The sequence below is a fragment of the Capra hircus genome, chromosome 15 (genome assembly GCF_001704415.2).
Source record: "Capra hircus breed San Clemente chromosome 15, ASM170441v1, whole genome shotgun sequence".
NCBI classification, from domain to species: domain Eukaryota; kingdom Metazoa; phylum Chordata; class Mammalia; order Artiodactyla; family Bovidae; genus Capra; species Capra hircus.
The window spans coordinates 31,424,391-31,451,547 of NC_030822.1; the positions used below are offsets into that span (position 1 = coordinate 31,424,391).

Here is a 27,157-nt window from a genome sequence, read left to right on the forward strand (position 1 = left end):
CACTGCAGTCAGATTCTTTACCATTTGAGCCACCAGAGAAGCCTTTAATAAGTCACAGACCTTCGCTTTTTGAATCTTCATTTCCACATCTTGTTAATGGGGTTCCCCCTGAGAACTTTGAAATATAGTTCTCAGTGTTAAACTCTACAGAGAAAACTGAGCCCTTTGGAGAGGGTCCAGATCATGCACTGTAACTCCAGGGCTTACTCAAGTGGGCCTTTACCAGCCCAGCAACTTTGCAGAGTGGTCCAGGGTCTGGCATGTTTTCTGAGGTGTGAACTTACAGAATCTCTGTTTGCTTGCTCCTTGGTGATAGAAAACTACTGGGGAAGATTAGGTTAGCAGCTTTTTCAAAACTTTATGAGTAGGTGAGTTGTGGAAACAGCCAGTCAGCTGCTGAGAAGCCCCGCAGGATCAGGTGGTTGGCCAAGCCCAGGAGCAGAGAACAGCCAGGGCCTACTGCAGTGGCTCGCAGCAAGGAGGGATGCCCCTGAAGGGAAGCCCAGCCCTGCGGTTGAGCCTCTAGTGCTGGCCCTTACTGCTTCTTGGCTGTGTGGTCTTGAGCTAGTAGTCCCTTAACTTCCTCAGTAACCTCGACTGTAAGATACTTGCCAGGCCCCCCTCCCAGAAACTCATGAAAATTCCAGGAGGGTGAACTCCCGTGGTCTAGAGGATTTTTCATCCTTTGGGTCATCAGTGTCACATCTTCCAGGAAGCCGTCCCTAGCCCTCCAAGTACTTTTATACTTCCTGTGTGATAGCACTTATCACCCTCTTTTGGGATGGGTCATCTGTTTCCTTCTCTCTCTCTCTCTTGCTTTCTCTTTTTCACACACACACACATGCTACTGTGAGTTTTGGAGGTGGCAGACCATTGCTGTGTTGTTTATCACTGTTCACGTAAATAGTTAACAAATATTTATTGAGTAGTTTTAAAGTGTTTTGTAAATGGTAGGAGTTAGGCAAATGTTAGTAGTTATTTACAGTCATAATAAACTTGTAAACAAAAAAATTGACATCCCCTTATGGAAAAAGAAAATTAAAATGATGATTTAATTCAATCATTTATTTATTCAACAAATAATGCCTACTGTGTGTTGACACTATGCTAAGCCCTGATGGATCAGTGATAAGCCAAAAATGTACAGACCTTGTCTCATGAAGCTTAAAGCTTAGTCAGACATTAATCATGAAATATGAAATTACAGCTGTTACAAATGCTCCAAAGGAATGATATAGAGAATCTCAAGTGTCTCTGAGAGATTTCCTCTGGCCAGGAAAAAATTCCCAAAGGAAGCTCAAGTACGAAGTGAAAGAGTTAACTTAGGTGAAGAAGGACAAGAAGAGCTTTCTGGCAGAAGGAACTTTTGTTTATAGAGGCCCCATGGCGGGAGGGACAACAGCAAGTGTGAAGGACTGAAAAAGGCCGATGGACTGCAGTTTGGGGTGGGGGTAGGGGTGCCAGGAGTCTGGAGAGGAAGCAGGCCTTGCATGGCGTTGGAGGCTGTCCATTGTATAGCAGCGGCAGCTGAGTTGGGGTGGGTGGGAGGGGATTGATGTGCTAGCAGACACATCAATTCTGATTGCTGAGAAACATTGGGAACCAATCTGAGTGGCTACCAGTTGTGTGGCAGGCTTGGGCACTGATCTAGCCACGGAGGCAGTGAGGCCGCAAAACTGCAGTCCCTCAGGGCTCCCAGCAGGGGCAGCTGTCTGGCTCAGTCTCCCCTCCACCATTGTTATGGCCCAAGTGCTGCTTCTCCAAAGCCCCGGCTCAGTCATGGCCATAACACAAATCCCACCAGCATGACTGGAACCAGCTGGATTTTTTCCCAAGGAGTTTTCCCAGAAACTGAGGAGCAGAGAGAAATGTAAGAAGATTAAAATTAGTCAAACTGATATGTTATGAATTTACCGTATTCACTTTAGCAGTTTGCCTCACAGTGCTGCTGTCTCAGAAAATCTTACTTTTGAACTTCAGCTCGTCTGCATCCTGGTTCCTTCCCTCTCCTCCCTTTGGACAAGGGTCCCAGGCCCAAAGTCCTACTAAGGCAAGTAAAGTGGTTCTCGTCTTGTGCCTCTTGTCAGTGGGTCTGCCCAAGAGGTTTTCATATCGTTAGTGGGAATCCTGGCAGAAAGGAATTCAGAGTCTGAGGAAACCAAGCTTTGATTCCCAGTCGTGAGTCTCAGACACGTGAGTCCCAGTCGTGAGTCTCAGTCCCAGATGTGCCATTTGTTAGCTCTCTGTGGCCTTGGGAAAGTAGCCTAAGATTTTAGCCTTAGATTCTTCATCTGCAGAGTGGGATGGTGATTGAGCTACTTCACACCATTGCTGTGTGTATTCAGTGAGAAAATTAAATGAAAAAAAACAGCGAGTGCTGTGCCTAATAACTTACTAGGTGCTCAGTGTGTAGTAAGGGTTGTTTTTGAGTGTTGTTAATTATACCAGGTTTTTCCCCCGAACTAGCAAAATAAGATAAGGGATAGAATTTTCTGGATATTCAGTTTTTACCCTCTACAATCTTATTAAACTAGTGTGATCATTCAGAAAGACCCGAACTAATGAACCTAAGGTAAATGAATTAAGGTGGAGCAAAAAAACACCCAACCTATCACCTTAGTTTTGTCACTTTTTTTTAAGAACCCACTTCAGAGTTTCATTTAATGTTTCTAGCATATTACTTTAACAATATAATTTTGTATATTTTTAACATATATTCTTTGTATATGTGTATTCAAATACATAAAATAGTAATATTTTAATAACATTAACTATTACTAATAGTGGTTGGTGTTTATTAAATGCCTTTTTTGAAATAGGCATTACATGAGACTTAAATTACTAAATCCTTAACAACTATGAAAATAGTATAGCCCCAATTCACAGATGATAAAACAGAAATTTGGATTGCTTGAGTAATTTACTAAAGTTGCCCCCCCTGGAAGTGTCCTAGCACTTCAATTTATAGATGAGGATGCTGTGAGGCCTGAAGGAGAATGGAGCTTGCCTGGGTCACGGTTTCCTCCCAGCACTTTTCCAAGCTTAGGGAGATGTTTTGTAGCTCAAGGGAGAACCATTTCAATCTGCCTTACTAGGATTGTACGAGGTTCCTGAAGATGAATGTCAAATCTAGATCCCTAATCTGTCCTGCTCTCAACTCTGCTCTTCATTGACAGCACCCCTGCCCGCCCCCCAACCCTGCATTCCTGCCAGCCAAGCCTGACTCCCCTCCATCCCAGGAACCCCCATTCCAGTCAGACTTGGCTTCTCTGGTCCTAAACATGCAGCTTACTTCTTCCTACCTGTTGGCCTTTGTAATGCTTCTAACACCCGCATTCTTTTGTTTAGATCCTATTCATAGTTTATTGCCCCCTTCAAGCCCTTTCTCTTCCAGAAAGCTCACCTTCCCTAGTAGTTATAGCTTCTGTTTATTAGATGCCCACTCTCTGTGTGTGTGTGCGCGCGCGCGCGCGCGCGTGAGGTAGAGTACCAGATACGGTATATGTGGTATCTTCATTTTTTGCTGCAGTATTGCAAAACAGATTGTGCTGTGACCATTTTCCACCTTGGCTTCCTTGGTGGCTCAGACGGTAAAGAGTCTGCCTGCAGTGCAGAAGGCCCAGGTTCGATCCCTGGGGTCAGAATGATCCCCTGAAGAAGGGAATGGCAAACTACTCCAGTATCCTTGCCCAAAGAATCCCATGGAGAGAGGAGCTTGACGGGCTACAGTCCATGGGGGTCACAGAGTCGGACATGATTGAGCGTTTAATACCCTGCAACTCATAAGGACTAGAGCTGTGATTTAAACCAAGTCCCACATGAATACAAAGTGTATGCTTTTCTCATTGCAGTTAACTGCTTGTTCTAGCCCATGATGATCTTTCTTATCAAAATTCCCAAAGCCTCAAAGTCTGAGCCAGATGGTATCATGTTGAGTCTTCACCACCTTGTCTTTCTCCACAGTTGCTTCATGCGTGTGTCTCCTCACCCAGGCCATGCTGTCCCAGCCAGGTGGACAGCACCTCTTCCTGCCTCCACCATAGCTACTCACGCAAGGCTGATTGGGCACTCACAAAGCACACAGTACAGATGGAGTCTGGCCAGTTGATTGGTTGAATGAAACCTTATTTATTCTCCAGAGTCTCCGCAGCAGGGTCCAGCAGCTGGGCAGACTGACTGGTCTCCAGGATCCTCCATTCATGTGGATGGGAGGCCCAGGAAGGCTGCATAAGAATCCCTCTCTGAGGCTGAACTCAGTCTTCCATCTCAGTGCCCTTTTGTTTGTGGGGATAGCGCCCAGGCCTCCTGGGAAGTCTGTGTATTTGACTGGCCTTTGCAGATAGTGGGTAGGACCAAATGTAAAGCACACAGAGTTGGAGGAGTCCCATGGAATTCCCAGGGGTCAGAGTCCAGCAGGCAGAACAGTATCCTTCCCAGGGCCACCTGGGACTCAGGTACAGCCCCTGATGGGTCAGACAGAGCCCAAGGCACTGTTGTCTTCAGCCTCACTTCCTCTCCAGTGTTCTTGTCTCCTCTTCAGGTTCTCTGATGGGCCCCGTCCAGCCCACAGTTGGGCTCCTCTAGGCATGAGGCATACTCTGTCTCCTGAGTAATAAGCTTACTCTGATTGAGTAAACATTTACTCATTCACTTATTCTTTTTCCTTTTGAGATACAATTCACACATCATAAAATTCATCTTTTAAAGGATACAGTGCAGTGGCTTTTTAATATAGTCATCAAATTATGCAGCCATCACTGTGTCTTAATTCCAGAACATTGTCATCACTACCTCCCCACCTCCCCCCCAAAACTCAGTCCCATCAGCATTCGCTCCCCATTCCCCCCTCTCCCGGCCTCTGGCAGCTACTAATTGACTTTTTTTTCCCCTGGATTTCCCTGTACGGGTATTTCATATCAATGGACTCATACAATATGTGTCCTGTTAGGACTAGCTTCTTTCACTTAATATGTTTTCAAGGTTCACCTCTGTTGTAGCCTGTGTTCCCTGGTGGCTCAGAGGATAAAGCATCTGCCTGCCATGCGGGAGACCTGGGTTCGATCCCTGGGTTGGGAAGATCCCCTGGAGAAGGAAATGGCAACCCACTCCAGTATTCTTGCCTGGAGAATCCCATGGACAGAGGATCCTGGCGGGCTACAGTCCACGGGGTCACAAAGAGCCAGGCACGACTGAGCGAGTTCACTCTGTTGTAGCGTGTGCAGTACTTTGTTCCTTTTTGTGACTGAACAGTATTCCATGTATAGATATATTACATTTTATTTACACATTCATCAGTTGATGAACATTTGTGTTTTCATTTTCAGCCATTATGAGTAACACTGCTATGAACATGTGTGTACAAATTTTGTGTGAATGTATGTTTTTGTATCTCTTGGCCAGATACCTAGAAGTAGAACTGCTAGGTCATGTGGTAACTCTATGTTTAACATTTTGAGAAATGGTCAGGCTGTTTTCCAAAGTAGCTATACCATTTTAACATTCTCACCAGCAATATAACACGTGAGGCTTCTGATTTCTCCACACCTTTGCCGACACCTATTGCTGTCTTTTTTGTCAGAGCCGTTGTGTGAAGTGATACCTCTTTGTGGTTTTGGTTTGTATTTCCTTGATGGCTAATGATGAACATCTTTTCATGAGTTTTTTTTTTTTTGGTCATTTGTACATTTTCTTTGGCATTTATTTATTCTTAAGGCCCATTATGAGCAGTATGCCCCACTCAGCATTGAATCATGATGTATCGTGATGACCTTTGCCTTTCAAAGAACGTTCAGTCTGGTAAGAGAATTGTAATTAGTACATACAGAATGTTAAGTGTCTATAGACAAGAGGGGCATTCAGTCTGGGCCTGGAGATGTTAGTATTTGGATATAAGGAGCTGGGTAGAAAGACATTCTGGGCAGTTGGAGTAATGTAAGCATAAGCACTCTGTATGGAGGAGGAAACGGCAACCCTCTCCAGTGCTCTTGCCTGAAAAATTCCATGGACAGAGGAGCCTGGCAGGCTATATGGGGCTGCAAAGGGTCAGACATGACTGAGTGACAGAGCACACAGGCACTTTGTTATTAGAAAAATACTTTATGTTGTGATGAATTCCGAGGTAATGTTATGAACGCACCTGGCATAGCGCTCGACACATGGTGGGCTGCTGTTATGTAGTTAGCTCTCTCTACAGCTTGCCTCTTTGGTCCTTGTTCTGTCCTCTTAAGACTACACAGCTCCCTTTCCCTGTTTCAGACTTTTGAATATTAATAGCTCCAAGCCAAATAAACCTTGGTTCTCCAAACTATGGTTTCAAGTCTTCTCTCATCCTAGTCATTGTGTAATGAAATGGCCACAAAGTTTTTGGTGCCCTATTTGAATTCTGGTGTGGCGTGACTATCATTGTGTAGAGCAGGGCAGTGATCCCCTTTTTAGAGATTTTATGAGTCTGTTAACATGGCTTGAGTTTGCATTAGCTTTCTCGGCAGATGCATTATACTCTGAGAGTCTGTTAAGCTTGTCTGCAGAGAACTAGGACTTCCTATACTTCTAAAACCTACTGATTAGGTTTGTTTGCCAAGGTTATTTTAACCTAAAGTCAAGACCACTTTACAGTGTTATATCGCCATGCAGCTGTGAAAGTGGTGGTGGTAGTATGGAGACTACCACGAAGGGATCTGGCCTTTCTCATCTTCAGTCTTAGAGAAGGGGTCCCTTCCAAGGGAGAAGGTTCTAGACAGCAGAACTAATCAGAGTATCTCCATTCATCATTTTAACTTCCTTTCTACTTAAGGTTTTTCCTTTTTTTAAAAAATCATTTTCTGTCAGCTGATTGTTGTTGTTCAGTCGCTCAGTCGTGTCCAGCTCTTTGCGACCTCATGGACTGCAGCATGCCAGGCTTCCCTGTCCTTCACCAGCTCCTGGAGCTTGCTCAAACTCATGTCCATCGAGTCTGTGATGCCATCCAACCATCTCATCCTCTGTCATCCCCTTCTTCTGCCTTCAGTCTTTCCCAGCGTCAGGGTCTTTTCACCAGGGTCAGCTGATTAGTCCCATCAGATATTTGTGCTGATCCCAGGCTAAGTGTGTGGGAAAAGAGAAGAAGTTGGGATATATACCCTGGAAGGCAGTGTGGTTCAATAGAGAGAGGGTGGGCTCCAGCCCAGGCTGCCACTTACTGAGCATGTGATCTTAAGCAAGTCAGTTACCCTCTCTCTTTATGACTCCTTCTCTAATCACAGGACCAGATGAGATTATAAATGTCAAGTGCCTGGTGCGTAGTAGGCTGCTCTAGAAACATGAGCTCTTTTGAACACCACAGTTTAAGAGTTTTGAAAGACTAGAAGAGCCAAGCATGTTGTGTGGTCAGTGACCCTCTACAAACAGCTTTCAGAGCACTGTGATCCTTAAAACACTTACTTGTGCTCCATTTCCCCACCACCAGTTCAGACCAGGAGCTCCTTGTGGGCAAGATGTCTGATTCAACTGTACCCTCAGTGCTCAACACAGAGCCTGACTTGGAGAAGAGCCTACTTTGTTACTGGGACAAACCTGAATTAATGAAGGCCAAATTTTTTTCCTATCTAGAGGGCCAGATGCTGTGGTTGGCTTTGCACAGTCCACTTTTTTTACTGAAAATCTCATAGGGTTCTGGAGCTTAGCAGTAGTAGCTCAAGTGCCAACCCAATTTTAGAAATTTGGGCTACTTCTGTGTCTCACTGCCATAGGATAACAGGCTTCCTGGCAACACCCAGCTGCCCTCTGTGGCAGCCTACAGGCCTGCTGTGGTGCCAGTAGGTGGCACTCATGGCCCTTTCCCACACTTCAGCTGCCTAGACAGTCCTTGCCTTCTTGTCACCAGGGCAGCTGGTGAGTGGGACATAACTTAGAGCCCTGAATAGAGATACCCAGATAGGGGTGCCCTGGACCACCTCCTCCCCTTTCTGGCCTTGTATTGTTGGATTTGTGTTTTATTGAGTCCCTGCCACGGCACGCACTGCTTGGGGAAGCAGAGCTGTCTCCCATAGAAGATCCCAGGAGGGCATTACGGGAATCTGTGCTTCTGTCCATCCTTCTGGCACAGCTCATGCCTCTGCCTCCAAGAAGTCGTGCCTGTGGCTCTTGCTCTGCACTACACTCACATGGCGCTTCCTTGCATTTTAGCTGTTTGCAAGGTAACTGTGCAGTGAATACCTTGGAGGCAAGAACACTGTAGAATTCATCAGAGAGTCCTCGGTATCCTGCTTAGAGTCCTACGTGGTCTAGGAAAAAACAGAAAGAAAAGGAGTGAGGCAAAATGTAATGAGAATCTGAGTGAAGGATATACCTGAGTTTTGTGTATGTGTGTGCATGCTATTTTTTAACTGCTGTGTGAGTTTGAAATAATTTCAAAATAAAAAGTTAAAAAAATAATAATCTACGCGCTTTAAATGTATGCCAAGTTCCTGCTAGAAACTATAAGAAAGATGGGACAAAGGATGCCCCCCCCCCCCCCCGCAGCTTTGGCTTTTATTTTTTTTAATCCAGCGGTATTCAGTGAAGTTCTGATACAGCTCCTCCGCTATGTGCCTTTGAACACATAGAACAGTGGTAATGATGATAGCTAACACTAGAAGTGCACGTACAGTTTTGGTTACCTCAGTTACCAGGTTGGTAAGGTAGGATGGCTGAGGTTCAGAGGTTAACGTGACCTGCCCACAGTCACACAGTCTGGAAGAGACAGGTGCGGGCTTACGTCCATATCAGGCTGTTCCAAGGCTGGTGCTTTCTGAGCTTCTGTATGTATATCTATAAAGAGAAAGGATTGGGTAGACTGATCTCAGCACATCCTTCTTTACATTCAGAAACTGAAAAACTATACGATAGGAAGTTAACTGGTTATGAAGCATGCAGGTATGTTACGCAGTGCACCTTACTTGTAATTGCTGCATAAGTGCCAGTCCTCCCCTCTCACTGCCCACCCACTGCCCTCTGGAGTAGTCCAGATATGGCAGTGCTGGGATGGGCCGCCTCACCAGGAATGAGAGCATCTGGAGAGATTCCTAGGGGCAAGGCCCTGAGACACCCTTGAAGGAGAGTGTTCGGTTCAAGGACTGATAGCAAAAAATGCCAGAGAAGCCCCATGTCTGTGGAGTTGTAGCGCTGGGACCTGCCTGGAATTGCCTAACCCTGGCCGGGTTCTGAGAGCAGCCTTTCCTGCCTCGCCCCACCCCTCCCGGCCCAGGGCAACCTTGTAGATAAGGCACAGATGGAGGCTGCGTGAGGATTCTAGCCCCAGGCACCTTGCCTCTGCTCAGAAAGCAGGGCCTGATGCTGTTATTACTGTAAACAGGACCTTCTGCGAGGCTCCAGCCAGGGCCCTGTTGCCCAGATAGCAATCATGATTGAGTCTGCATGGCTCACTGCTTCCAGGCCTCTGGTGCAGGTGGGACAGGGCTCCCCACCCTTCAGGCCCCTCCCCAGCTGCAGCTGAGGGCAGTTCATGTGGAGGGTCTTGAAACCAGTTGGAACAATGCAAGCAGTTCAGTGGCCGCTTTGTATTGATTGGTCATAAAGAAGGAAGAAAAACCAAGTGGTACCTCCCTCCCCTGAGTAGAAGAGCTCATCAAGCTGGAATTACTCAAAACTATCCTGTATCCCTGTCTGGGACTCCCTCCCTCCCGCCAATAAACAGCAAACCTGAGGAGTTCTCTCTTCTTTGGAAGTCATGCTGGTGCCCGTGACTGCTAGGAGTTCACTTCCCAGCTTCTTTGATGCTGTACATATTTTGAATCCTAAGATTTTAGTTCTGGCAGGGACTTGAGAAATCATTTAATTCAGTTCCCTTATTTTACCACAGAGAAAAGTGAGGCCCAAAGAGACAGATTTGTCCAGGTCACACAGCTAGTTGTTGAGGGAGCCATGACTAAAACCCATGGCCTCCAGCCCCAGGCCTGTGTCTAAGTATCCTCAGCCCTGAGAGTGAGAAGCTACACCTACACCTTCCACATATATGCAGGACCCGAGTTCTTGGGAAAAGACAGGCATGTGAGTATAGGGGAGAGATCTGTGTAGACATTTTGTAGAATGCCACAGGCATGCATTTGTCCAGCCCCTGAGCCGCTGTGCCAGCGCCAGGAGTCGAGACACAAGGCATTTCTAGGGGGCCATGCTGACTACTGGGACTGTGGGACAGGGAAACTGACAGCTGTAGATACAGGCTAGCATAAGCCACGGCTTTCTTAGGGAAGGCTTCTGGGAAGAAGAAGGGGCAGGTCTTTCTTTTTCTTTTTTTAAGTGATTTCTATTTTCAAATGATTTTTTTATTGGCGTATAGTTGGTTTACAACGTGTTAGTTTCTGCTGTACAGCGAAGTGAGTCAGATGTACGTATACATACTTTTTCAGATCGCTTTCCCTACAGGCCACTATAGAGTATTGAACAGTGTTCCCTGTGCTATGTAATAGGCTCTTATTAGTTATCTGTTTTATAGATAGTGTGTGTGTGTGTCAATCTCAAGCTCCCAATTTAGTCCTCCCCTACTGCCTTTCCCCCTTGGTAATCATAAGTTTGTTTTCGACATCTGTGACTTGATTTCTGTTGGTTTTTTAAAAAATATTTTTATCTATTTATTTTCGGTCGTGCTGGTCCTTACTGCTGCGGGGCTAGTTTTCTCTAGTCGCAGTGAGCGGGCTGCCTTGTCGCTGCAGCGGCTAGTCCTGCTGCGAGGCGCAGGCTCTAGGTGTGTGGGTCTCAGCGGTTGCCCCCCTGAAGCGTGGGGGCTCCAGGGCTGCAGCTCTCTGGCTCTGGAGAGCAGGCCTGATGGTTGCAGTGCACAGGCTTAGTAGGCACAAGGCAGGTGGGATCTTCCTGGACCAGGGATCAAACCCTTGTCTCCTGCATTGGCAGGCGGATTTTTTTTACCACTGAGCCACCAGGGAAGCCCCTGATTTCTGCTTTGTAAAAAGGTTCATTTGTATCTTTTTTTTTTTTTTTTTTAGATTCCACCTGTAAGTGATATTACATATTTACCTTTCTCTGTCTGACTTGCTTCACTGAGTATAAAAGTCTCTAGGTCCAAAGTTTTTCTTTTCCTAAGAAAGTTTTTTTCTTTTTAAGGAGTAATAGTATGTTCATTGTTATAAAAAATACAGCAACAAAACTTGTAACAATCCAGAAGCATTCACAGTAGGAAGTGAAAGTTTGACTCCCTTCCGCACCTGAGGTAACCGCTGCTGCCTGTTTGGTCCAGAGCCTTCAGGACTCTCCTGAAGATAGATGGGAGAGCTGCTACTTTTCTGCCCCTCCTTGGTTCGTTACTCTCCTGTGGAAATCATCAGCTTTGCGGCTGCTGCTGCTGTTGTTCAGTTGCCCAGTCGTGTCCGACTCTTTGTGACCCCATGGACTGCAGCACAATAAGCCTCCCCGTCCCTCACCATCTCCCGAAGTTGGCCCAAGTTCATGTTCATTGCATCGGTGATGCCATCCAGCCATCTTATCCTCTGATGCCCTCTTCTCATTCTGCCCTTAATCATTCCCATCATCAGGGACTTTTCCAATGAGTCAGCAGTTCACAGCAGATGACCAAAATACTGGAGCTTCAGCTTCAGCATCAGTTCTTCCAGTGAATATTCATTGTTGATTTCCCTTAAGATTGACTGGTTTGATCTCTTTGCTGTCCAAGGGACTCTCAAGAGTCTTCTCCAGCACCACAGTTTTAAGGCATCAATTCTTTGGTGTTCTGTGTTCTTTATGGTCCAGCTCTCACCATCGTACATGACCACTGGGAAGACCATAGCCTTGACTCTACGGACCTTTATTGGCAGAATGTTTCTGCTTTTCAACACACTGTCTAGGTTTGTCCTGCCAAGAAGCAGGAAACCTTTATTCTACCATTGCCCTTGCCTGGGAATTTGAGGCCATCCTACCAATCCACAGAAAATTTGGAGCACTTATATTCTAAGTTCTGTGTGCACCTTGGATGTATCATCCTAGTTTACTGTTACTTCCATAAAATGGGGTAGATACTCATTAGAAAATGATGATAACAATAAAATAGGTTCTTCCATTTGTATAGTGCTTTATTGCATACCAAGTGCTTTTATATATTTTTGTCTTGTCGTTTCTTCATGGCGCCCCTGCGTGACATACGGAGTAGGGCTGGTGGCGTCCTCTCCCATTTCTAACAGTTGTGGAACAGGCTCAGAGAGCATGAGCTGTCACTCAGATGAGGCCAAACGAGATTCACAGAGGCTGAGTCACTCGTTCGTCCACGGCTGCCCACCATGAATTCCAGCTCATGTACAACTCCCAGGCAGTAGTGGGGGGCAGGAAAATAAATGCCACAGCCTGCGTGTGAACCGAGGGGTCTGTCATTTATTTTCATGCCCTGCACTACTGCCTGGGAGTTGTACACGAGCTGGAATTCAGCTCTGGACTGCTAGTGTGTGGTTTCCTCTCCATCATCTCCCCTGGGTCACCCCCAATTAGTGTCACCCACCACTGCCCTGCCAAGCAGGAGACCTAGTTCATTAGAGAAGGGCCTTCCACAAGTCTGGAGTGTGCCCAGAAAGGCCTGCGGTGCCCACCCCCACTCCTCAGCCCCCGGCCACAGGCTGCTCTGCCCTGAGTGGCAACCTGCATTAAGCATTCCACTTATCATCTCAGGGATGATGGAATCCTAACCTTTTCGGAGACACCGTGCTCTGTCACAAGCATTGCTCTTTTTAAAAGAGATTAATTCACTTGCCGCACTTTGTTCGTTGGTGAAAATCGCAGGGGAGAGCAAGGGTGGCTTTCTCAGGCCTCAGAGGCCCTTTCAGCTGCTCTCAGCAGGCATCCACCCGCCCAGCTGTCCCAGGACTTTGAAATGACTGCCTGCTGGGCATTCACTTGCAAAGCAACAAAATGAAATGGAGGAGACCTGGGTTTGTGAAACCCTAACTTTTGGGGCTGCTCTGCACCCTGAGGGAAGTAGGGGAGGGCCCACTCAGCTCTGAAAGGGGAAAAGTTGTTTGGAGTTGGGGTCACTTGTAGTTTTTGTTTGTTCTGGTCCTTCCTTGATTCACCAGGTACCCCCGCTCCTTATGGAGTTCTGCCTTGTGGTATCTGTTTTAATCCTTACAACCACCTTGCATAGTAGGGATTAATAGCCCCGGTGTCACAGCTAATTAGTGACAGAACCAGAATCTAAACTCCAGCCTTTGGACTCCAGGACCGTTGCAGTAAGATTTACGTCCTAGGAATGATCCTTCGGGTTTGCAAAACCCTTTCTCTCAGATTGCAGTACACGTGTGTGTGTGTGTGTGTGTGTGTGTGTGTGTCTGTGTGTGTGTGCGCGTGCACGCACGTGCACTCAGTTGTGTCTGACCCTGTGCAACCCTGTGGACTGTAGCCCACCAGACTGCTCTGTCCATGGAGTGGGCCTGTAAAGAGACTGAGGCTCAGAGGATAATATACCTTTTCTGGGGTGTCAGGAGGTGGCAGAACTAGAACTTGAATGCAGATCTTCTGTCCTTCGCTCTTTCTACTCTGTTCATTGAAAGGATAGCAAGTTTGGAGAAGCCTTCTCTCCCAGCATTTCCTCCTCTTAAAAGAAAACCCTGTACAGAAGTGTACAGAAAAAGGAAACCTCAGCATGCTAATATGCATACAACAAGTAGCTCCAAATTGTTGCTAATCAGAGACATACAGATTAAAAGGATAGCATGAAATCCGCTTATACCTATTGCACTTGCAGTGATTAGGAAGTTGGCTGCTGCCAAGTGTCCACGGTACACAGGAACCTGTGTGAGAAGACTCACACAGGTCCAAAAGGGCATATGCAACAGGATGTTCTTTGAGTGTTGCTTTTGATGACCTAGAGATGGATGTTACCTGGGTAGGTATGCCTAGGAGAGCAGAGAGGGAATATCTCTGATGGATGTGTTGTGGAGAATTAAGTTGCAATTTAAAATGGAATGATTATATACTTAGCAATGCGAACATATTTTAAAATGCAGTTATTTGTGGGAAAAAGTAGTAAATACACACATGCACATTAAAAAAAGAAAAGAAAACCCTGCTTGGCTTAGGTCTTGGGAAAAAAAGAATTTCTGTCTTGTCTCCTCAGTAGCCAGCGTCAGCCAGGCACAGAGTATGTGTGTGCCTGTTTGTTGAATAAATGAACAAAAGAGTGCCTGGAACTGGCCTGGCCAAACTACTCAGGTCATCCTATGTGACCCTGTCTTAGAATCCCTGGGTACTTGCCAATTTGCTACTACCAACTTGAGGCCAGATCGCTTTGTTCCATCACAGAGAGGAAAATAGGTTAGGGTGGCAGGCAAAAACCGCTCTGTAATGAGTACCTGCTATATGCCAGGTACTGGGCTGGGATCCCTGCAAATCAGAAATTATTGTCCCTGCTTGATAGGTGAGGAAATTGAGACTCAGAATTTATTTGTTCAGCATTATTTAGCTGGACTAGAATTTGAATCCAGGTCTGACTTACTCCAGAGCCTTCTCATTCACCTTTTTATTACACTACACTCAACCCTTAAGGGGCAGGAAGAGAAAGCATCTCAATCTTTTTTCTTCAGCATTGCCTCCAGAAGAGTGCTGCTTCCAGAATTCTCAGGGCCCAGGCAGGGAAACGTGGGTCACTGACCCAATTCAGGCATAAAGGGTTTTGGCTTCATTGAGTTTCTTCTGTCCAAATTCCTGTGTTAGCTCATCTCCCTTGGTGTATGTTATAGCAGCTTCCAAAGTGGTCTCCTTGTCCCCGTTTTCTATTCTGTCTCCTTTCAGACTGAGCTTGCTTAAGCTATTAGGTTAATTCTATAATTTCTTTTACCCCAAACTTCAGTGACAACCCCACTTGCCTATGGTGAGCCTCTAAGGAATGGCAAATAGGTTTTCTTTTATTGATGGTGGCTAACTGGAGCCAGTGTTGAGGAGGCTCTCTCAAGGGCTCCATAGGAAAGAGCTGCTAAGAGAGATTTGTGATGTCTGACTCAGATGCAAGAGCCCAGGACCACATGCCAGGTGTTTGTCAACCCTTTAGATTGGGTTTTTAATGTCGGGTCCACTATTGATTTCCTGAGGACCTGTGAACCTCTGGATGCTGTATGTAAAGAAAGTTTTGTGTTGTTGTTTTTTTTTTTTTAGTGTATGTGTACCTGTGCACTTTTCTGGAAAGGATCATCAGCTTTGATCATATTCTCAGAGGAGTCCATGGCTCGAAAAGGTTTATGCCCACTGCCTTGTCCTCCTGGCTTGGCTTTTGAGACCCTCTGTTAGGCCCTGCATATCTTGGCAGCTGCCTGTTCCTGTGCTGTTAACTGTCACATGGATGGATCTGCCTGGTGGTCTCTTTGGGTATACCTTCTCATTGCTTCCTCTGCCTCTGAACAGTATCTTATGGCTTTTGCCTGGACTGGCGTGCATTTCCTCCTCCTCCTCTAAATTGTTCCTGTTCTTCAAGACAGAGTTTATATCTTTCCCTCAGAAACCTCTGATTTGCTTCAGTCCTTCCTGATTTTCTAGTCTTGTGGACTGAGGGCCAGAAACCTGAAGCCTGCCAGCCAGAATCACAGTTGAAATCAGAACTCCAGTCTCTCAGTTCTCAGAACCTTGCGCTCTCCATGGCACCACTTGACCTGCTAAACAAGGGAAGGTTTTGTCCAAAAAGAGATTTTTGTCTCAGAAAATTACCCCCAGGGTTCTTAACCTCTAATATTTTTGACTGTGGGCATTTATTTCTGCATAAAAGATGCTTAACAGTAAGTGGTAAGGTAAGAGGCCAGGGATTTTGCCCAGAAGAAAACTTTCAAACTAGAGGTGGGAGAAGAGGGTTTCCCAGCCTCCTCTCTCAACACTTTACCCTCACACTTCGTGCCTCAGTTGTGCAAGACCTCTTTCAGGGCCTCATACACCCCGTGCTGCCTTCTACTCTGATTGAGAGGCTTTACCTCTGCCTGAAACACTCCTCCCCTCCCTTGCCCTCTTTTGTCTGGCTGCCTGTTCTCATCACTTCCTCTGAGAGGCCTGATGGATCATTAAGACTCGGTTAGGTTCCCTGGTTGTACACTTGCAACCTGCAGCCCCCTTCCTAGCACTCGTCAGATGTGTGGTGATGTGCTTGCTGGTCTGTCTCCCCTCAGGCTTTAACTGCCTGTCTCATTGCCTGCAAAGGCAGGGAACAAATGAGTTCACAGGCTGAGTGAACAAATGAGTACATGTTGTGTCTGTTCATCCTCCCGAGCCTTCATCACCTGCTTATTCAACAGCACAGGCATTAGACTTGGCTTGGTCCAGAGGGGCAGCTACTACAGTTTATGGCATAAGAATGGAGCCAAGACTCAACCCCAAGCATCTGGACTCTCTGCCAGTGCCCTTTTGTCTGGAACCCATTGATGAGTAGACAGCCTCCCAGTTCCCCCAAACACCCATTCCTAATACGCAGCTTCTGCCTTGTTGGTGAAACGCTCTGGACTGCTGGTCTCCTCCTTTCCTGGCCTCCTACAACACTTCTGGTGGGAGACCACACACTACATGCTTTAGTTTCCTATTATCCTGAGTCCTCCCTCCACAACTAAATTCCCAAGGGCAAACCCCCTGTCTTCTCACACCCCCATTGCAGAAATCAGCACAGGACCAAGTGCATATCCTGCTGATTTGTTGGAGTCCATTTAGTCTTTTGTCTTCCATGTTCCATGGAGCCAGGTTCAGTGTAGAGGAGGGGTGGTGAGGTGAGAGGGGTTCAGGCTTCAGAGCCATTATTGACTTGGGTTCCAGTCACAGTATTGCCCCTTACCTAGCTTTGTGACCTTTATTGAGTCATTTCACCTCACTGAGCCTGTTACCTCATCCATGAAAAGAGGAGATTAATGTCAGCTCCTTAAGCATGTGTGAAGAGTGAACGAGAGAATGTATGCAAAGTTCCCAGGCAGTTCCTGCTTGTGGGAGGTGCTCAGTAAGAGCTGGTTCTCTTTACTCCCCTTCTCTCTATCTACCCCCACATTATAGGGTCCCCTGCTACCAGGACCTAAAATACCCCAGGCTTTTAGGTATGGTTCAAACCTCATGCTTGTTCATTTATCCAGCAGCTGCTGAGCTCCTACCACATGCTAGGCGCTGGCATGTAGAGTCAAGTAGGTTCACATGGACTTTCCTAGAAACCTAATCTAGCATTTCTAACACTCTTTCCATCTTTCCTTGTGTTCAAAGAGTTCCAATTCCAAACAGCCACCATACAGATAAACTTGAGAAGTGGGATCCTTCTATAAACTACTAGCTACATAGATGAGAAGTGTCATTGGACATTTGGTGCTAAGCATGGTGGAATTCTAAGGACAGAGATCTGTGGACTGGATGCGTCAGGAGAGCCTTGTTGGGGGAGAGTCCCCCAAGCCAGGACTGTACTTTGTACTTCCCATGAAAGTAGGATTAAAATAGGCAGAGAGTCAGGGAGAGAGCATTCTGGTTGGAGGGAAGGCACATTCTTTGCTCAGAAGGCTGGAAGGATAAGAGTGAAGGCAGACTCATTTAAGGGAAGAGAGAGAGGAAGAGGAAGTGTGGGGTCATGGGTATTTGACTCTCAGAGGTCCATAACTATTTCCAAATCCATCTAGCCTCCCGTGTTGATTTTTCAAGTCTTCCACTCTTATGTCCATGATAAACCATACACTGAAAATATTTCTGTCTCTCTCTAGACTGTTGTCGGAAGGTGCAGATGTCAATGCAAGGCACAGACTTGGCTGGACAGCACTAATGGTGGCAGCCATCAACCGAAACGACAGGTGAGAGCTCCTTCCACCCTCCCTTTGCCAGAACTCTGCAGACCATGATCCTGAGCCTGCTCCTACTCTTCGCCTGTCCCCCTGCTGTCTTCTCCAGAGGCAGGGAAATGGCCTCAGCCTAAAGGACTGTTCTTCACCTGGTGCAATGGATTATTCAGGAGATGTGGAGTGGGAAGCTCTAGCTCTGGATCCCAGCTCCATCATTCACTGACTTTGTGACCTTAGGCGAGTCATTTGCTTTACTGAAGCAACAAAATGTTTGAGAAGCCTATTGTTAGGGGTTAAGTATACATGTTCAAGTTATCATCATGATTCTGCCATCGTGTCTTTTCATGTTGAGCAGTCCGCAGTCACTGTCCCCGGCAAGGGCTTCTTTGGCCTGTTCCTTTGGAAGTTTTGATAGAAATTAGGGAAGGTGGAGTGTTCTGCCCTCTCATTGCAGTCTCTGCTATTTTCCTGCCCGCTCCCCTAGTGCCCCAGCATGCAGCTGTTGGGTTAAGGTTGAAATAGTCTACTTTGTACAGAGAGTGAGCTCTACTACTCACAGCCATCCACATGATATGTATTGATTTTGCCGCTGAGACAGCTGAAGCCCAGAGAGGCAGAGTGATTTATCTGAGGTCACACAGATAGCATTTAGAACCTGGTCTGACTGCTTGCAGAGTTTGTTTTACTGTAACTCACTGCTGCCTCCCTCTGCCAGATCCCAGGCTCAGGCTGGATGCTTTGAGTCTCTAGTTGTGATTGTGCAAAGAACTGACTGAAAAGGCAGAAAAAGATGCTTTCAAAGAGGGCAGACTGGGCACTTCAGTAGCAGCCGCTGATATTGATCGTGGGAGGTGCCAATTTTCATTTTCCCTTCAAGCAGATCTTTAAGGCTTTTATCTGCCAGTACTGACCACCTTTGTGAGAGTCATAACGGTGGTAGAATTCAACCGTACTGGGACTTTATAATGTCGAGGTGGCACTGCCTCAGACTGGCTGAGAGACTTAGCTGTACTGAGCTAGTTCTCTCTCCTCTGCTCCTCTGTCATGAACTTGATCTCAGCACTCTGTCTCCTTATTTGCCTCTTCAGTGCCAAGCACATAGTCTTTAAAAGAAAAATCGATGTAAATTGGCTCTACAAGTCAGAGCCTAGAGTCCAGTCCTGGTTCCGACTCTTGGTTGAATTTCAGAATTCTATGGACACCTTGTTTCTTCACCTGAAAGCAACTATTTCTGTAAACATTTGGTAGATAACTCCTCTGAGCCAGGCTCTGTGTTAATCACTGAGGAATCAGAGGCCTTGGGAGCTCATGGTCTCATGTGGAAAAGACAGGCAGGTAGAGAAGCAGAGTATAGTGTAATCAGTGATGTCAGAGCAGTGTGGACAGGATGTTACCAAAGCAGAGGGCGTGAGGGGACTGAATCTGACAGTAGGGCAGATAAATTCTCACTGTATTCTTGTGAGAGTCAGATGAGATAATGTATGTGCTACAGGTTATAAATGGTGAGAAGTTATTCTCTGCTGCTAGACCTGTCCACACACAATCACACGTGTTTGTTCTACCACTGATAACCTGCTTCCCCTGCCTCCACTCCCACCCACCAGTTTTTCCCAGCTTGCAAGTATCTCTATCTGCAAGAGATAACCAAGGGTGGAGAAAAGGGAGTGGGTGTGAACCCTTCTATGTGTGATATTTTCAGCATTGATACAGGATAGGAAATAACACTATAATTAAGAGTAATGCCAGTCAGTGAGCAGATAGCTAGTAGATGTGCTTTGAAGATACTTCTCTCTCAATCTAATGAGTTGTTGGTTTAACTGATTGCTCTGTCTTTATCCAGGGCCAATAGCAAATCAGTGATGCTCATTGAGCAAAGTGAGAGTGTTAGCTTGTATTTACTTGGTTCCTGGGAGTAATTATTAGTGTTTTAAGCTTCTATTTTATGCCCTCCTCTTCCTTCCAGTACCCAGCGAGGACAGATTTTTACAGGAAACAGCATACTCTCAGGTTAGATTTATCTATTATATCACGAAAATTGTTTGGTATCTTCTTTTTACCAGGCACTGTTCTTGATAGACAAATATCCCTGTCCTCAAAGAGCTTATTTCTGTACAAGTGGTGGTCCTTGGGTAGAAAGAGGCAGAAACAAACAATAAACAGTAAATAGAATGCACAAGTAAGCTATATATGTTAGGAGATAAGAAGTGCTAATGGAAAAAAAGTAAAAGTAGAACCTGGTATGCCAGGAATATACTGCTCAGGGTGGATAGGCCACATTCCTAAGGTGGTGTGGGAGCGGTCTTGAAGAGTTATTGTGTCTATCCCAGCACAGTCTGCCAGTGTTTTTCCATATTAGAAGTGTGCTGATCCTCATCTTATCAGTCACCAGTTGGTCTGGAATCATACTGACCAGGCCTGAAATGCCACCACCTTTGAATTGAGTTTGTATCAAGGAAGAGTAGAGGGGCAGCAACCTGGGATTCAAGGCAGAAAACAGAGAACCTGTACCTCCTTTCCAGTGTTGGCAGCCCACAAGCTCAAGGGAGATATCCTGAGAAGAGCCCAGGCGTTTCACCCTCTACTGCCTTCAGTGCCTGGCTGCTTAATGTGTTAAGTCCTTGGGGATATGAACACGATAGTCTCTATCCTTAAGGAGATAACTTCTTGTGAAGTTTTATATGTACATATATATATGTATTTATTATTTTATTTAATTTAGAATGGAGAAAGTGTTATTACTCTTGCCTGGAAAATCCCACGGACAGAGGAGCCTGGTGGGCTACAGTCCATGGCGTCACTAAGAGTCGGACACAACTGAGCGACTTCACTTTCACTTTTCACTTTCATGCATTGGAGAAGGCAATGGCAACCCACTCCAGCGTTCTTGCCTGGAGAATCCCAGGGACGGTGGAGCCTCGTGGGCTGCCGTCTGTGGGATTGCACAGAGTCAGACACGACTGAAGTGACTTAGCAGCAGCAGCAGCAGAAAATACAGTGCTATAGAACAAAAAAAAAATTTATCCCCTCCTTTTATGTCCAAAAAGGGTTTGAGGTGACTTAAATTAAAATACAAACATAGATGTACACAGGAGAGTTAAGACTGGATCAAGATCAGAAATCATATTGGTAAAAGGAAAGATAATTCTATCAGGGTTGAACTTGAGATTTTCTTTTCCAGAAATAGGTTTGTTGTTTTTGTAAAAATAATATAGAGAATCAAGGAGCCATCAGCTGAATTTCTTCTGTCTAGAAACCAGTCACTATATATCTATATCTGTGTGTGTCTAATTTTACATAAATGGGACCAGGCTGTACTCTCTGTAAGTCAGGTAACTTGTGGAATAGAGTATGAATTTAGTTTGAAGTTTCCTGACCAGGCAAAAAAGGATACAGAGAATTTTGGTTCTTCAGAAGAAAGGAACTTGGTTCTGATGTACCTTTTTATTATCATGTTAGGCATCCAGCAGCTTTAAAAAAAAACACTATACTGTGTCAGGTGCTGATGTGGTGGGCTAGAGTGCCTTCAGATACTAAGTAAGCATCCCAGCCTTTGCCTTAAGAAGCTTACTTGGACTGCTAACATCAAGGACTTGAGCATTGTGATGGCCATTGTCTTCAGTGGCCTTCTGCCAAAGATTTACCAACATTCTGCGAGGACAGTCCTTTCACCAGCCTAGTAACAGCTTGGGTGTAGTATTGCCTTGAGGAGTAGTCGGCAGGGGCGGGCCCCTTCTCCACAGTGAGTGCTCCATAAGCTTCATGCCACAGGCACTTGTTTAGCCTAAATCTGGGTGCCTCATTCCATGTTGCACTCTGACCCAGCCCAGCTAAAGGCCTAAGCCACAGGGTCCAAGGATGACCACTGTAACTTAGCACAGCCTCTACTGGCTTGTGCAAATATACCCAGCCTTCAGCTAAATTCAATTAGTTTTTCTTTAAGAACGGAAAGAAATCCAATTTTACTAAACATGGACAGACGGTGGAAGGCACTTTGATGTTACAACTTCTCAGTGATGCTTTACTTAGTCACAAGTTCATAAGCAAGAAGGCTTAATTACTTGGGAAAACACAGGATTAAAACTGGACACAATGGCGGAGTATCCGCTCTTGGGCAACTTGATTCGAACCCATGCACCGAGTTCGTGTGTGGTGCAAACTTTGATGTGCGCGGTGACAAGCTGGAAGTCATGACCCCCTCAGGGACGCTCCTTCAGATGGCATTTGCAGGATGTGTAGGCGGAGAGGCAGGGCCTGCCAGGCCTGTTTGCTCTACTTTGATGTCCAGGCAGCCACAGGCCCCACTGTTTGCTCTTTCACTGAGGGGTGGGTTGGGAGCCTCCTACCTTTCCCAGTGGACAATGGCCAGCAATGGAGTGTGACGACTGTTGACCATTCCAGGAGCCTGCCGGACCAGAACAGGGCTTTGGGAGGTGCTGAGCCTGGGGGGCCAAAAGCTGTTTAATGGACAGCCGTTTCTCCAGATGTAGCTTTCTTTAAAGCCCAGTGGTGGTCAGGTGCTCATCGTGGAGGTGCAAACGGTCTTGTGAGTTTTAATAGGTACTGAGTACTGCTTGGCCCTTTGTCCAGTGGCATTAAGGTACTTGTAAACTGAAAGTTTGTCTTCTCTGTTTTCTTGATCAACATGTATGTGCAGGGGATAGTGGTTTGGAATTAAAATGGTACGATTTCTGATTCCTCAAAAAAGAAGCTGTCAAAACACGTCTGATAACAAAATTATCCAGAAAGTATAAAGAACTCTTGGACACATCAGTAGTAAAAAGAGAGCCCAGTTTTTAAAAAATAGGCAAAAGACTTGAGCAGATACTTCACCACAGAAGAGACTGATGGGAAATAAGTACATAAAAAATACTCAGCATTTAGGGAAATGCAAGTTAAAATCATAGTGAAATGCTATTCCATTTGACCAAATACCTATTTCAATGACCAAAATTTTAAAAACTGACAGCACCAAGTGATGACAGTGATGCAGAACAATTGTCATAACTGCTGATATGAATGTGTAATGGAATAGCCACTTTGGAAAATATTTTAGCAATTTCTGATAAAGGTAATAAGTACATTTATCATACAGCCTAGCAATACCAATTCCTAGGTATTTGTCCATGAAAAATAAAAACATATATCTACCAAGAGACCTGTATGCAAATATTTATAGTAGCTTTATTCATAATCACCAAAAGCTCAAAATCACCCAAATGTCCATCATCTGATGAAAGGACAAATTATAGTATATCCATACAGTGGACCTCTCAGCACTGAAAAAAAAAAGGACTCACATCTTGTACAGGTAATGACGTGGTCGAATCTTGAAAGTCTTATGCTAAGTTAAAGCCAGGCAATAAAAGCTACCTTCTGTATAATTCCATTTATATGACAGTCTGGAAGAGGCAATATTATAGGGACAGAACTCAAGTTAGTGGCTGCTAGCATTTAGGAGTGGGGGGGAAGGACACAAAGGAACTTTTCTGGTGACAGAAATACTTTAGAGTATTAATTCTTAATTCTAGTGGTAGCCATACAACTCATCAAATTGTACATCTTAAAAGGATGCATTTTTCTATGCGTAAATGATGCTTCAATAAACTGACATTAAAAAGTTTTTCAAATGCCACCATCTTTCTCTATGTTTTCACTGTTAATTGTGACCTTTGGTGTACTGAGAATTCATGATTGTAGTGTTAAAATGAAAAAAATGAATCCATACTATTTGCGGTTACCTAGAATGTTTTGAATCCTTATTGCTGATGGTATCTTACATTGCAATACTGTATATTCTGATTGTAGAGAGTAAAGATTTGTGGAATCACACGACCAGTGAATAGTGATCAGTTCACTTTGTGAGTGGTATATGGCAGGCTCACAAAGTGTCATAGGGTTCTTCTTCATAGCAAGGAGAAAGAGCAGAGCTCAGGACTGGGAACTTGCCTCATCCCATATCATTCTTGTGTTCCTTGTTCCTGGACTGCCAGGAGCACCACCTAAGTAGTGTGGCCATTGGGGTGCTTCAGGAACCAGGGATCCTGAACGGGTGGGGTGGTGGGGAGCGATTGAGATTTGAGCCCGCTTGGGCTTGCTGGTTGCTTTGAAAGCCCCTGCCTCAGAGAAGGTGAGTCCACCAGACAGAAAAGGAAGCTCCAGCAGAACTGTTTGAAATTCCCCACAAGAGTCTCCCTCCCTCCTGCTTTTTCTCCTGGAGTGCATTTCATCAGCATCGGAAGGACCGCTTCCCGGCACTGCCTTCCCTACTTGGCTGGGGTCCCTGAGGAGCTGAGCTAATGAGTGGATAACACGCATTTGCCAAGGCCTTCCTGGATGTGGTACCTGGGCTTTGTTAATTTTAAAATGCCGCCATCCTTGGCCAAAGACCATTTAATTCCCTCTCATAGCAGTCATTTATTTTTAGCATTGGCTTATTTTCCCTCCATCTTACTAAGGGGAGGGGGACATTATACCCTATCTTTAAGAACCCAGAAGCACAAGCCAGATTGCTGACCCTCAAGAGAGGCTTTACAGGCCTCTCTGTGTGGCTGACAACTCTGCAGGTGTTCTCTGAGCATAGAACTGATGCTGCTCTTGCAGCTGGACCAGGGCAGCCTCCTTGGGAAGCTCTTCTTTGCTGGCTGGCCAGAGGCAGAGCAGGTGGAGCACCCTGGACCCATGCTTCAGCTTAGGTCCTTAGGAGGCCTGACAGCGTGGAGGTCTAGCCTGTCTTAGAGGCTTCCAGCCTCTTCCCAAGATCCCCAGCCTGTTCTCAGCCTGGCTGCTTGCTGCACAACGGTGCTTCTTTTGGCCCAGAGAGGCTGGCTTTGTGCTATCTGATCTCCTGACTATAGTGATGATGATGGTTGTGGTGTCTTCTGTGTGCCAAGCCCATGTCAAATACTTCCCAGTATTGGCTGTGATCCTCACTGCAACCCTAAAAGGGATGGATTATTATCCCTGTTTTACATATAGAGAAAATGAAGTTCGGAGGTGCTCAAGCTTGTCCATTGGTGGAAGGGGGAGCCAGGATTTGAAGCCAGGTCCCTCTAAACCCCAAACCCTTTTTCTCTCCACTGGACTGCACTGCCCAGGTAGGGAAGATTCAGGATCAAAGCCATGTCAGGACCAGGTGTCAAGTCAACTTAGGCAAGGTTTCTTGATGACCCACTTTGTGCTGGATGATTTTGAGAAATTTAAAAACCAACAAACTACTCTCCTTATCCTCAGAGAAGAGATAAAACAAGCCCCCTTTAACTGTAGAATGAGGCAGAGTATGGTCAGTACCCCAGAGAAGACCAGCCTAGAGTGCTGGGGAGGGGCCGATCATGAAAGGAGGCCCTTTCACATGAGGTGGGCCTTGAAAGATGGACAGGATTTTGATCGGTAGAGGTGGAGAGTAGAAAGACAGCATTTTTTGGAATAAGGACCATTGTAAGCATAGGCTCCTAAAGGTAAGAAAGTAGGGATGTACCAGAGTTGATAGGAGGCACTGGCAGGGTCTGGAGACCAGCGAGCATAAAGGATAAGTCTTATCCAATACAGGCCACGGTCGTCTCAGGCTGAGACTATCCAGCATGTGGTGGAGTTGTGAGCTCGAGAGCTGAAAGACTAGGGTTCACATCCAGGCTCTTCCTCCTATTAGTCTTGACAAATTCTTTCACTTACCTGTGATTGTTTCCTCAATCATGATACGGAGATAACAAGGCGAGCTACTTTAAGTTTGTAAATATATGTAAAAGTGTTTAGAATGATGCCTGCCACATAATGAGCACTGGAGAAGAGTTTGCTACTTTAGTTAATAGTAGTGTAGCAGTAGTGGTAGTGTCTTAATTATTATTATGACTAACCCTGCTGCGGCTGACTGTGGGTGACCTCATGAAGTTAGTGAATTTCCTGCAGGTAGGCCTATCTTTGAGGGAGGTGGCACTATTACTTGCCTCTCACCAGCATCTCTTTTGTGTGATGCAGAAGCAGTAGGATTTTGAAAATTCTTTTTCTACTTCTTCTCATCTCAGAAGCCGTGCCTAGAACATGGGACCCCAGACCAGAGCACTTTGACGTGAAGCTGGCTATTGTCCCAGGTGGCCACCTGCCTGGTGAAGAACAGTTCCCAGTATTTCCCAGAAAGGAAGGGTGGCTGAGGGTGCTGGCCAGGTGCCCAGAATGCCAGCACTATGCCCCCAGAAAAGTGTGCCTTGCTTGACATCTCTCCCACCACTCCTGCTGTGGCTGATTATCTCTGAGTAACAAAGAGTCATTTCTAATCCCATTTAGAATCATTGCCCAAGATAATCCTGTTTCATAGTAATGATATTCCAATTCCAGCATGCACCCGTTTCTAGTTTGGCAGACGCACGCCTTGACCTCAGGCCACCCAGGCACTGCTCCTGGGAAAGTGATGCCAGCTCATTTGCCTAACCTGACAGTCAGGGTACCCACCCACTTTTCCACTGCTGTATCCCATCCTGGGGTTCTGTGTTCAGGGATGTCTTCACAGAGAGGATCAGTTGGGACAAAAAGAGCAACCTGCGCTCATCCCCTTCAGCAGCCTGGGGAGGAGTGTTCCATTTCTAGGGACTGTGATGCGGTGTGTTCCTGCACCTCCTCTCTAAAGACCTCAGACCCACTCTGTGCCATGAGCTGTGCCTATTAGGGCTGTCAGGCTGGTGGGTCGGGGATATACAGTAAATTCAGTAAATATGGTGAGTGTGCCTGGGATGCAGCAAGGTTTTGGCTGTCTCTCATGCAATCTGTGTGAATAAAATATGATTGTAGCAAATAGTTTAGTCAAAACTAATGAATGGTGAGTGATCTGGTTCATTGTTTATATATGAATGGCTATCAGGCTGGAAAGCAGACTACTTGTGAACCACAGGGTTCTGTCCTAGTCACTAGTCATATCACTGATTCTAATGAGACCACTGATGAATGACAAACAAATTGGCAAATTAAATGAAGCTGATACGTTGGGTAAGAATTGGGAATGTGAAAAAAGAACTCAATGTGATAGAGCAATGGTTAAATCTGTGGTGATAAAAAATTAATAGGGGGGATGAGTGTTTCAGTCTGCAGTCAAAACCAATGGTAACACCCAGGGCAACCCAGTTTAGCAGTTCTGGCAAGTAAAGCCCCGGAGCTGACTGCAGCCTCAGTGTGTGCACCAGCAGTGCAGTGTTAAGGCCTCAGAAGTGAACTGATAAAACAAGTATTTACTGGCCTGTACTCTGCCCTGTGTGTAAAGGAACAGATGGCCAGGCACAGTCCTTACTTTAGGGAGCACAGTCTAGATGTGTGTGACAGAGTAGTGAGGGACAAGGGCTCCGGAAAAAGGACCTGAGTTTAAAACCTAGCTCTACCTCTTACCAACTGTTTCCTCATCGGCAAAGTAGGAACAATAATGGCACCTGCCT

General features: G+C 45.8%; 1 protein-coding gene across 3 annotated transcripts in view; it reads left to right on the forward strand.

Moving 5' to 3' along the window:
* The window catches only part of CLPB (ClpB homolog, mitochondrial AAA ATPase chaperonin), a 143,060-nt gene that overhangs the window by 13,695 nt on the left and 102,208 nt on the right, over positions 1-27,157 (forward strand). For 2 of the 3 annotated variants that reach the window (XM_013969731.2, XM_013969732.2), the window contains exon 3: positions 17,670-17,756. In XM_013969731.2, coding sequence (XP_013825185.2) covers positions 17,670-17,756 — 87 coding nt within the window. Of the gene's footprint in view, positions 1-8,103; positions 8,109-10,790; positions 10,796-17,669; positions 17,757-27,157 lie in introns of those variants that run through there. The other variant, XM_018059407.1, reaches the window with a different exon arrangement.